The sequence below is a fragment of the Balaenoptera ricei genome, chromosome 14, assembly GCF_028023285.1.
Source record: "Balaenoptera ricei isolate mBalRic1 chromosome 14, mBalRic1.hap2, whole genome shotgun sequence".
In the NCBI taxonomy this organism is placed as follows: Eukaryota; Metazoa; Chordata; class Mammalia; order Artiodactyla; family Balaenopteridae; genus Balaenoptera; species Balaenoptera ricei.
This window is the reverse complement of record NC_082652.1, coordinates 6,957,960-6,970,093: the sequence shown is the minus strand read 5'-3', so window position 1 is coordinate 6,970,093 and position 12,134 is coordinate 6,957,960. Positions and strand designations below refer to the sequence as shown.

General features: G+C 42.7%; 1 protein-coding gene across 4 annotated transcripts in view; it reads right to left on the bottom strand.

Annotated features, from left to right (window-relative positions):
- Positions 1 to 5,207: 5,207 nt before the first annotated feature.
- SBNO1 (strawberry notch homolog 1) overlaps positions 5,208 to 12,134 on the bottom strand; it is a 59,242-nt gene continuing 52,315 nt past the window's right edge. For all 4 annotated transcript variants that reach the window (XM_059893657.1, XM_059893659.1, XM_059893658.1 and 1 more), the window contains one exon: positions 5,208 to 11,756. In XM_059893657.1, coding sequence (XP_059749640.1) covers positions 11,614 to 11,756 — 143 coding nt within the window. In that variant the 3' untranslated portion in view covers positions 5,208 to 11,613. The remainder of the gene's footprint in view (positions 11,757 to 12,134) is intronic.

Below are 12,134 nucleotides of genomic sequence, written 5' to 3'. Positions count from 1 at the left end.
TGTGTGAAACTCCCTCAAATAGGTCCTTTTTTATTTTATTTTTTTCAGCAAAGAAAGGTTTATTGCAGGGTCAGGCAAAGAGAACGGGTGGCTTGGGCTCAAAAACCCTGAACTCCAAATAGGTCCCTTTAAATGAGTGGTCCTAGAAGGATCTAGAATGGTCCCTTATTAGTTTAATGGACATGTCACAGAGTAGCTTGCCAGGGAGTAGAGCAGATGAAGGAGAAGGGGGAGCCTAGTGAAAGAGCTTGGCCTGGAAGAACCTCAGGAAATAAGTTTTAGTTCTGGATCCACCATGAACCTCTCTTTAGGCCTCAAATAACTTGTTTAACCTACCCAGGCCTTAGTTTCATCTGTAAGACTACGAAGGTTCAACGGGATGAAGCTCTAAGAATTCTCGAAACTCCAACATCCTAAGAAGGCAGACAACACACGTGCCATTTTCTCTAAGGAAAAACATCAACCCGGGAAGCCCTGAAATCATTTTGATACTGTTTCCATCACCATTCTGGGGCAATCAGCTCCAAAGTGGGGTGCACTTGCCTCAAATGGTAAGAAGGGTGATTCATAGGAGTGAGGGAATATTAGAATTCCTGTTTATGTGGGATTTACTACATATTAGCACAGCACACATAAGACTTATAAATAACTTAATAAACAATAGTAGAAGTATACTCAGAAACAATTAGAACATGTGACCAAAAAAGTTTGGAGACCACTGACTGAAGAAACTAGTTAAGCAGGCAATCAGACCGAACAGTTTGACAACCAGACAAGTTGTGGGTGAAGTGTCATGATTAAATCAGCAGTTAGTGACTCCAGTGTGGTTTATATCCTCAGGACAGTAAAACCATACTTTATATCAAGTTGGGTTTTGATCAGAGGTCTACACCCAAATTTATTAATTTTCAGTTATGTTTCTGCCATTATTCCTGTTTTACTGAGCAGGAGCCAGCAAGCTTTTCCTGTAAAGGGTCAGACAGTAAATATTTTAAGTGTTTCAGGCCGCACAGTTTCTCACTATGCAAGTCCGCCATTACAGCACTAACACAGCCTTACATGATACATCAAAGACTGGGCATGACTAAGTTCCAATAAAATTTTACGAACACTGATATTTGAATTTCATGTATTTTTCACATGGCACAAAATATTCTTCTCTTTCTTTTTTTAAACCAGTTAAAGTAAAAACTATTCTCAGCTTCCAGGGCCATTCAAAAACAGGTGGTGGTGTACTGGATTTGACCCGTGCACCATGGTTTGCCAATCCCTGTTTTAGACCTCAAAAGTTTGTTTCTTCTTCTTTTTATTTTAATGTTATTTATTTGTATCTTTGGCTGGGTTGGGTCTTCGTTGCTGCGCGTGGGCTTTCTCTAGTTGCGGTGAGCGGGGGCTACTCTTCGTTGTGGTGCACGGGCTTCTCATTGCGGTGTCTTCTCTTGTTGTGGAGCACGGGCTCTAGGCGCGGGGGCTCAGTAGTTGTGGCTCACGGGCTCTAGAGTGCAGGCTCACTAGGTGTGGCACACAGGCTTAGTTGCTCCGCAGCATGTGGAATCTTCCCGGTCCAGGGCTCGAACCCGTGGCGCCTGCAATGGCAGGTGGATTCTTAACCACTGCGCCACCAGGGAAGCCCAAAAGTTTGTTTCTTAAGTCTGATCTACGATAGACAGAAAATCAAAAATGGGGCATGCAGGGACTTCCCATGGTCCAGTGGTAAAGAATCCACCTTTCAAGGCAGGGAACGCGGGTTCGATCCCTGGTCCAGGAACTAAGATCCCACATGCCGCGGGGCAACTAAGCCTGTGTGCCACAACTACCAAGATCGCATGCCACAAAGTACAGAGCCCGCGCACCCTGGAGCCTGCATGCCACAACTAGAGAAGAGAAAACCCACACGCCACATCTAGAGAGAAGCCCGCGTGCTTCAACCAAGACCCGACTCAGCCAAATAAATAAATGGGGCATGCAAACATTTGAGGACATAATAAACATCTTCATATCAATACCTCTGAACAGGAAACACACATGTAAAAACAAACTGTGGGAAAAGAAAGCTAAACAGAAAATCCAGTATTACTGCAAAAATTGAGAGCATTGTATAATTTATCTTGATCTAGGCCTAAAGATGAAAAAGGGGATTCTAGAGACCTCTTATGGCTCTAAACAGTGGACATATTCACAAAACACCTAACTTTCTACTGAAGGTTCATGAATTTCTCAATTTCCTACAATTAATAACTTATTCTAATTTGGATTTCTCCAGTAATTGCACATCAATCTTTGTGAAAATGAATCTTGCCTAAAACCAAAGATAAACAACAGAAGCTAGAGCATTTTTTGTTATACTCAAAAATTTACCCTCTAAAGTTCCCCAAGAAAGGATACTGAAGAAACTGGCAAGAATGGCTGCCTTGGAAAGAAGAAGGGGGCCAAGCGGGAGGAGCAGAGAGAGAAAACGTTCACTGTATGTTCTCATCTGCCGGTTGACTTCTGTCAGGTGTTGGTATTACTTATTCAAGCAAACTACCAATCAAAAACATAAAAATTAAGTATCCCAGACTAATTTGGTGTCCACCTAGCCATCGTACCTTTGCATGCTACCTGGTGGTTAATTCTTAAGTGGATGGTGATTTGGAACCAGCAGTGTGGCACTCGCCTCCCCTAACCCAACGATGCACTTGACGCCCAGAGTGGGCAGCTTTCAGAGGACGAAGCCAACTTGCTGAGAGTTGGGCTCTAAAAATAAACATTTTGCACATTTCTTTTAGCCTCTTTTCTCTCCATAAAGGCCTCCACAGATGGCTTCTTTACATCATGCTCTCAAATGACTAGCTGATAAATATTCATACTTATGGAAATTGTATTGTACATACTCCAAACCCCCAGCCAGTTAAAGTTTGTATTTTCTGTTATCTCAAGGGTGGTGCCCCCTTGCTCATGGGTCTTGTCCTCTGTAAAACACACACAAATTTGTGCACACACACACACAGATCAGACACCAGCTTTTGCCTCTGTATGATTAATTTGCTTAGAGGCGATTTTGACCCTCAGGAGGCCATTAGGCCATGTCTGGAGACATTTTGGATTTCCATAACTGGGGGGTGCCGGGTACATAGTGTGTACTACTGGCACTTAGTGGGTAGAAGCAGAGACGCTGCTCTACACCCTACAATGCACAGGACGGCCCCCACCTCACCCCACTCTCTGCAAAGAATGGCCCGGCCCAAATGTCAGTGGTGCTGAGGCCCTGGGAGACACAACGTGAGGCTGAAAGCAGACTGGATTACAGATTAAAACACTGAAGCGGAACAAGGTCAAAGCAGACTGGAACCGTAACAGAAAAACTCAGTGGGGACGGTGGAGGCTCTACATGAAGTCTGGCCTCTCGTTTCTTATTCAAATTAATACTCAATTTATTAAGGTTATATATTCAAGAACAAGTTTCCTTTCAGTCTTCAAGCACGACTTAGAAATATTTTAGGAAAATTTTAGTTAAAATGTAAAACACTCCCTTTCACTTGTTCTTCAATTAATGCTCAATTATCTCACGTATTTGGCAGACTAAATTTCCCTAAACATAAACACCGTTTACAAATTTGATTAAATTCCTTTAAGCATTTACAGCTACAAACTGAACATGACTCTCTCAAGCATTTCAAACCCCACAAAGAAAAGACTCGCAAACAAGCCAGACTCCAAACATTTACAAAATGCCTTTGTCCGTGTCTAGAGGACAGTGGCATGGACTCCTGGCCCAGACCGCCCCTTGCTGGTTCCCTGACCTCTGTGCCCATCTCACCTGTAAAGTGAGAGCGCCAGCACTCATATGGCACAGGGGCAGGGAGATTTAAACCCCCCCCCCCCCCACACACACACACACACACACTCAGGGCAAAGGGATCTACTCACTGTTCTGGGTGTCCTGTGGTGTCTTCTCTCCTGCTCAGTCCCAATTTCTCTAGCTTTCCAAGCCCAGTGCAAGGAGCTGACTGGATCTCTTGTCCGATCGTTACTTCTCCATCGATGAGCCCCAGGGCTCACCACACTCCCTTCTCTCCATCCACGGCAGCCTCCTCAAGGCAGGCTGGTGCCAGTGGATGGTTGGTCACCTCCTGGGCCCCCCATCAGGCACCCAGCGTTCCTAATGTCTCCATCCTAGCTCCCATAACCACCGGAACCTTAACTTGCTCGCTCGTTTGCTATCTCTGACATGAGAATAACTACCCACGAGGAGTCTCTACTGAGGACTGCATGTGGCCCAACATAGACACACAGCAGTTGCTTATTAAACACTTAGTGAAGAAACATGAAATACAGGCACTTGGGCTTCTCTGGTGGCGCAGTGGTTAAGGATCCGCCTGCCAATGCAGGGGACACGGGTTCGAACCCTGGTCCGGGAAGATGCCGCGGAGGAACTAAGCCCGTGCGCCACAACTACTGAGCCTGCGCTCTAGAGCCCACGTGCCACAACTACTGAGCTCGCATGCCACAACTACTGAAGCCCGCGCACCTAGAACCCATGCTCCACAGCAAGAGAAGCCACCACAATCAGAAGCCCGCGCACCTCAACAAAGAGTAGCCCCTGCTCGCTGCAACTAGAGAAAGCCCGCGTGCAGCAACGAAGACGCAACACAGCCAAAAATAAATAAATAAATAGAAGAAATACAGGCACCAATTTCCACAAAAATTAGAAACTAAAAGGCTTTTCATCTGAAAACTAGAGCACTGAGGACTACGGAAAGGACTACAGAAAGCACCCCAGAGACTGGCACACGCTATGTTGTCTGCAGTAGTTTCCATTTTGTTTTTTCTTAAGCAGAGCTCCAATCTTAAGACTCACAGACTGGATGGCTGTGCAACACCAGGAATGAATTTTCAATAGGAAGCCTCATACTCCCAAGTCCTCCAACACTCGTGGCACCTTTCAGGGAGGACACCCCATGACCCAAGCCCCCTAGCCGGGGCACCCGGTGCTGACTCACTGAAGCTCTGCAGCGGCACGGACATTTTTGACTCTAACAAATGCTGGGTTGCATTTTATCCACATCGTGAGAAGTCTTCTAGAATTCATTTAAAATAAAAAACCAACATAGAAGAAGTCCGAGCCCCCAATGGAAAGAAGCTCTCTAGGTGAGCGTGGTAGCCCTGACACAGCTTAAATGGGTGCTCAGAACCCAGACAAAGAAAATACACAGAGAAAAGCAGCATATTAGCCAGTTTAATTTATTTAAGAATCTTACAAAAAAAAGAAAAAAAAAACAGAAAAATCAAAAGACACAATAACAAAAAACCTAAATACAGAATTCATTACGCTTCATGGTTGATCGTTTTTACTTGCAAGGGTATAAACCTCGCTAAATGCAGCCAATACATTTTTATTGCATGAGACCCAATTTTTAAAGTTACAAATCAAAACGGTCAGAACAATCGTTTCTGGACACTCGGTACTGTATTACCACGGAAGGCTGAAGCAGTGCAGTATCATGAGAACAGTGCGTACCCTTCATACACTGACGGACATTCAAAACAGAGTAGCAATATAAAAAGAGATTTTAAAAAAGAGAACAGAACAGAAACAACCAGAAGAGTTTACATCCACCTTTGTTTCAAATTGTCTTTGGATTCCATCATATGTTGTCTCAAGATGCACCATGTCAGATCAGTAAAGGAAGGAAGATCTATGCCTACGTATAAAAGTATCCTTTGCTCAGCAGAGGTAGAACCTGGCAAAAGTTTTATTGCAGAGATACAGCGTACCTCTTCCCACCTCTCATGGTTGATGGTAGATACAAGTGGTTATTGAAAAATAATATCAGTAGTTTGCAAATTCAGTATAAACCATGAACAGGATGATTTTTTCTGATGGAGGTGAGACTGCAATGTGCTACGTAGAAAAAAAGCTCTCTGCCCCGTAAAGTGGAAGTCAGAAAGAAGGCTGAAGCTTCTTTATCCTCTTCAGTGCCACAAATACTGTCACAGCAAGAAAGGCCCTCAGGACAGGGTGGGCGGAAAAGCCAGGGAGTTCTCACTAAGGGGTCTGCGGACTGACCCTCAGCCCCAAGGAGGCCTGATCTGCAAGTAGCAAAGAGAACCGACGTTCCCAGGTGGCACCCCTTGCTCGACTCTGCACTACAAGGGTGTAGTCTTAGCCTGATGGTGTCCTGAGAGCTGCCCCTCCACGGGCGCCAGAGGAGGAAAGCCGGGCAGGGCGTGCTGGGACAGGGATTCCCGCTGCAGCTCACCTCTGAAAGGCCCCGCTGCGTGACAAATTAGGTTCCTAAGACTTACCTAAATGCAGACAACTTTTAAATTTCAGTACATCTATGAAGTTCAATAGTAACGAGTGAAACATGTGCATGAATGACGGCCCAAGAAAGGCTCACGGCTATCTTTCCTGAAAGTTAAGGAGGAACATTTTCTTAGAAGTGCAAAATCTGTAAGTAAAAACGCAATGTTTGCCTCCCTGGTGATGATTACCACCACTTTTGTGAGCCACCCCTGGGTCTGCCCTACTGGCAACACTAATCCAATCATTAAGAATGCCTTGATCCAGCTCAGCTCCTAGGTTTACAGCCAATCTAGTCAAGATCAATTCACCAGTTCACTGGTGGCGGGATAGCCCATCAGATCCTACCAGCCCGTCCCTCCACAGCTAACTGGCTGTTTTACCCTCAGCACAGCATCAACCTTGAGCTGAAGGCTCATGGAAGCCTCCACAGCAGTTGTGCTGCTCGATTCTGGAGGACAACTGTCCCTTAAAGGACATTCTCTAATGTCACCTGTCAGCATGGACACCAGCATGTACCAGGTCTGTCTCCACTCCTGCTATAAATATCCTTAAACTGGTGGGAGCAGAAGCAGATTATCCATGCTCGCTGGAAAGTAAGCTTCTGCTTGTTACTTGTAGGCTAAAAGTACACTCTCGACTTCTTAAAGAAATAGAAAATCTGCAGCAGTAGCAGGTCATAAATCACTGTTCAGATCTGCAAGGTTTTCCCCTCAGCTGGAAAGCCGCAAGGATGAAGGATTTGGTGCAGGCCTGAAAAACTGCAAGGGTAGGAACAAGTCGGGTTTACTGAAGAGCTAAGTTTGATCCCAAATGCACTGAAGAAGTTAGAGGAGCTTAAAGGAAGTCTTGGGAAGAAATTTTTTAGGTGAAAACATCAGGCTCACGATAGCTTCCAAAGAGCAACATAAATGAGCATAACTAGTCATATAATGACAGTATCAGAAATTGCACTCAAGTACATTCCCCCCAATACAACGCATTGCACACAGTAAAAATCTGTAATAAAAATGCAAAACACAATCAGGCACGTTGAAAAATATTAACACAAAACAGACATAGGAATTCTATAGTAAAGATGCAAAACCGAATTCTAAAATATATGAACAAATTCAACTAAGAAGTTTTTCATACGTTTCTACATCCAAAAAAAACACCAAATTGTTAAGAAGCCCCCTATGGGAAGTCAAGAAAAGAATAAATAGGATTGAAGGGAGGAGGGAAAAGAGAAAAACAAGCTGGTGGTGTCCCAATTTACAAGAAATATTTACATTCAGAATTCAAAAAGAACTCAACATTTCTATATATACACATTATGTACATATATATATATATATATATATAAGTACAGCATAAAATCAGAAGGTGGGTTTTGGATTTCACCTCAAGTACGCAGAAAAAAATTACTAGCTAGCTCGAGCTGCAGGTATCTAGATGTGTTTCCTTCACTTACATGCCCTTGAAAGACACTGCCTTTGTACTAGACAACTGGCATCCAATGAGGACTTTTTACAAATGGCTTTTGCTCGCAGGTGTAGCCATGACATGGACCGCCTGCTGCATATTCCAGCAGCAAAGCGTGCACAGGGAGCATGCAAGGTGTGGTGTTAGCCAAGGAGACTCCAGACATAGAGGAAGGATAGTCAACAAATGCCTACTGTCCCTGGGATGCCTGCACTAACCGAACATCTGTTAACTGCATACCGGTCTAACAGCGACTCTTATGTAGCACCATTCTTAGAAACTATCAAATATCATTCAGGTACATTTTTATTTTATTTTTTTCAGGTACGTTTTTAAAATGAGAGTATTTAGATAGGGACCTTCCTCTTAATATCTAATCAAGAAAAGGACCCAAGTGAAAAACACTTTTCCTCTGCTCCTACTTTCATAAATTGAAATGCATCAATCATTTCTAATCTATTGCTTTTTTTCCCCTCCTGCTAAACTGGAAAGTGGAGGGGACTGGGGAAAGGCTCCCATTATACAACGGTAAGTGTCTGGTACCCTTTCTCGTCGTGCCTGTTAGAAGTTGCTCTAATAGCATCACATGGAGATTAGCAAATGAATGCCCCAGTGGCTACAGCCAGAAAATTATGCCTCTAAAATATTATATACCCCTGGAGCTTGGTAATCTAGAACTTTTACCATTACAGATGAAGCAGAATACAAGTAAAAGGTTTACTGTTGCAACTCAAAAAGGTTTCTGAAGTGCTAGTTGGATTGGAATAAATATATATATATACATACACACAACACTACATTGCTTTGGATGCAGGTTCTTGCTAACTTATATACAGATGTAAAGAAAAGACACTGAAGAGTGTATCGGCAATTTAGCAGCAAAAAGGGAAAATTGCTTAAGATATTTACTTTTTCATCAAGTTGTGTCTAAAAATACCTTATTAATACTTTTACGAATTCATATCGTTGATAAATATCTGGATTATCCCACTAAACTGCAGCTAGAGACCTTGTGGTAGGGAGGGTGCTAAATTAGGGGAACACTAACCCCCCCGCCAATACCATCTGAGCAGCTCTGGACTGGGAAAGTGGTTTTCAGTACAATCGGCACTGTAAACTCTGAAAACACTAACGTGACTCGTAATCAATCTTTGTGCTCAGAGCCATATTGCTAAAAAGGGAGAAAAGGCATTACAGAGGCCAAATGGACTCACATCGGGTTCAACAAGGTCCCTGGGTTCAGACGTGGCATTCAGATCCTGAAATACAAGGATCTGTTGTACAGAAGTTAGCTGTTGTTGAGACTTGATTGTTTGACAGAGGAGGACCTTGAATGCTGGGTCTTCCCACGTTGACCAACCTAAAACTTGCTGACTTGGATAAGGGCACAGTGTTAAAGGTCATACGTTCACCTCCAGAGAGGAGGCTGGGCAGCAGACTCCCAGCGCTCACATGCACACCACACCACGATAAGCATGTGCACGTGGCACCTCAGCTCCCCATCCATTTACACGGCTGCCTTTCTGAGGTCTACTTTGAGAGTTTTCAGAGGCCTTATTTCTGGACTTTTTTTTTTAAAGCAAAACAAAGCTGTTCTACAAAGAACAGAACATACATATATCCCCCTTTTCAACAAGATAGCTATTCCAAGAGCAAACATTACATCATAAATTGTGAGGGTCAACTAACTGCATGCTAAAGAATCCTCACACTGAAGCTGCTTGGAAAAAACCATAACCTGCTAAAAAAGATACTCCCACACACAAAAAAGGGAAGTTGGGCCAAGCCTCCAAGAGGGAGTCTCTTTTCCCCAACCCCGCCATTTTGCCTCACTGGAGGGAACAGGCTCATTAGGCTTCCCCCTCCACAGCTCTATTTCACCTTGGGATGTTGACGGACGCTGAATGGGCTCCTGATTGAAAAACAGAAGAACTGGGACGTTTTGGTGCAGGTGGACAATTCTGCTCTTGACTGCCAGCTGGGTCTAGTGGCCCTGACAAGGGACATTGGTTGATATTCATATGGATCACTGCCTGAGATATAAGGACTAGACTGAGGATAAAAGTTGCATCCACTGGGCAAAATATGCCAAAGAACAGAAATTATTCTCAATTTGCTCTTTTAGGCGTCTAGAATAAATAAATCCAAAGAAAGAAAACTTATGGTAAACGTGACATAACCAAACTCAGGCTTGAAGAAACACAAGAGGATGATAGCCCTAGCTTTCCCATCACTTAACATACATCTCACCTAATTCTACAAGAAGTTTAGAAAGTTACAAAGGAGAACAGTTCAACTTGAGAAACTTCCAAAAGTACTATCATTTTACCCCTTCCTCAACACCGTTTCAGTTTTGAGGGGTAGGTTTTAAGCCAAAACATACGGCTACCTGGAATGTTGACCAACACGCAGGTCCTGCAGCGTCCCCGTCACAGACTACTTTTGGAGGTGGTGAGGGCCTAAACAAGAGTCCACTTCTGCTTAGTATAATAACTTTTTATTTGACATCTACAAGATTGTGGTATCTTGCAGCTTTTGACCAGGTTTATACAATCTCAGTTTTTCAATAGTGCAACCTGTGCAAGCAAAAAAAAAAAGGAAAGGAAAAAAAAAAGGTAACAAAAAGACCAATTGTCCCCTCACTTGTTTTTATAAACATCTATTATAGGCGAAACAAAACTTACCCATATTATAGATAAGTGTCTATTCACATTTGTACATTACCATTTTTAACAGCTTGAGATAAACTCTACAATGTCTTACAACACATTAAACAATATTCAAGTTACTGGGTAACAACAATAACAACAAGAAATAAACATACAGCAGAAGCCTCAAGTGTTTCCTCATTGTCTAGTTTACAACTCAAGTACGGTTTCCATTTTTAAGAGTGACAAAGCAAATTAAGATAACGAAGTAAAAAAAAAAAAAGATTGTTTGCAAGACGGAAGCCAATTTGTACTTCTTTCTAAAACTATCTTTAAGTTAAGAAAAATGTAATTTTAAGAAAAGCAGGCTTGTAGCCATTTTTGCAGCACACATTAGGAATACTATTAATACATTAAAATTAACTTTTAAGAGTTTTATCACCAAAAAATGTATGTACTCATTACCTTGACAAGAAACCTGGGGCAGGGGGAATGGGAGAAGGTGATTTCGCAGGGTTTGAAGCAATACCCAGGTATAAACACTATAAAAATGCAATAACCAATGCTGTACATCTACAAATGTTTCTTTCCGCTACTTGACTTCTGTGTTAATCTTGTTTACGCATGCTGTCAAAGACATGCACTGTCAGAACAAAAACTAGAAAAAGAACCTGAATGCATGATATGTAACCTTTCGTTTCATGCTTTAATAAACCTATTGTTTTAATAAGTTGGAAAAAGAAACCAATATATATTTTCTCTATTTATAGACTCAAAACACATGCGTCCGGGGATAAGTCCCACAGCAGTGGCATGGATGTGCTGCGTTAACCCTGAGCACTGTGTAACACAAAAGTAAAGCCAGTTTGGGAAGTTCCAAGCATCTTTAACCAATTATGGTTCGTAGCTTTTAACAAACTCACAAACAAACAGACTGACACACACGCGCACATACCCCTCTGCTCACCAAAGTAGAAGCATACGGTAAGTACCACGGGAAAAGCGCGAGGAAAGACATATGTACCACCATCGGCACTGCTGATTTTCAGTTTTGCTATCTATTCCAGGTTTGTCCTTATTCCCAAAAAAATTAACTAGAGAGAGAGAGCACAACTGAAAAAAAATTATAATTCTTTGGAAACTGTCCCTGATTTTTATGCAAATGATATGCTTCAACAGCGTTTCATATACATCCATGTTGAAACCTGTCTGTTCTTATGTGTTGCTCAAATTGGCGATGCTCTGGGGGTGACGCTGCTGCCAGAGCTGTTTCTGCTGGACTGCAAGCTGTTGAGACTGGTCTGAAGTTGACAGGAGATTTATAAGAGGAGACACACAATTTGCAGGAATGATCAAACCTGCAATTAGAAAACAAGAATTTATAAAGGTTGCTTCCAGGAGAAACCACACTGTTTTACAGCTTCATAGCAAATTCCAAATGAAGTATAATATTAAGTTTAATGAACAAGACTCCACAAAAAAACTAAATGAACACCTAATAACTGAACTGGCCCCTTCAGAAGTAGCCCGATTCCTCAGCAGCGCCACCCACAAATACCTGAGCACATGCATGTGCCTAGTGCAACACCATCTTCTTGCTGGAGCAACAGAAGGCCAAGTACAGTACCTTCCTATCTACTATCTTTGAAGCTCCACAAATGTAGGCAAGCACCACCTTCTTTGGCACGTACAAATGTACCAAAGAGACTACAGAATAGTGGCTGCAAATTCAAATG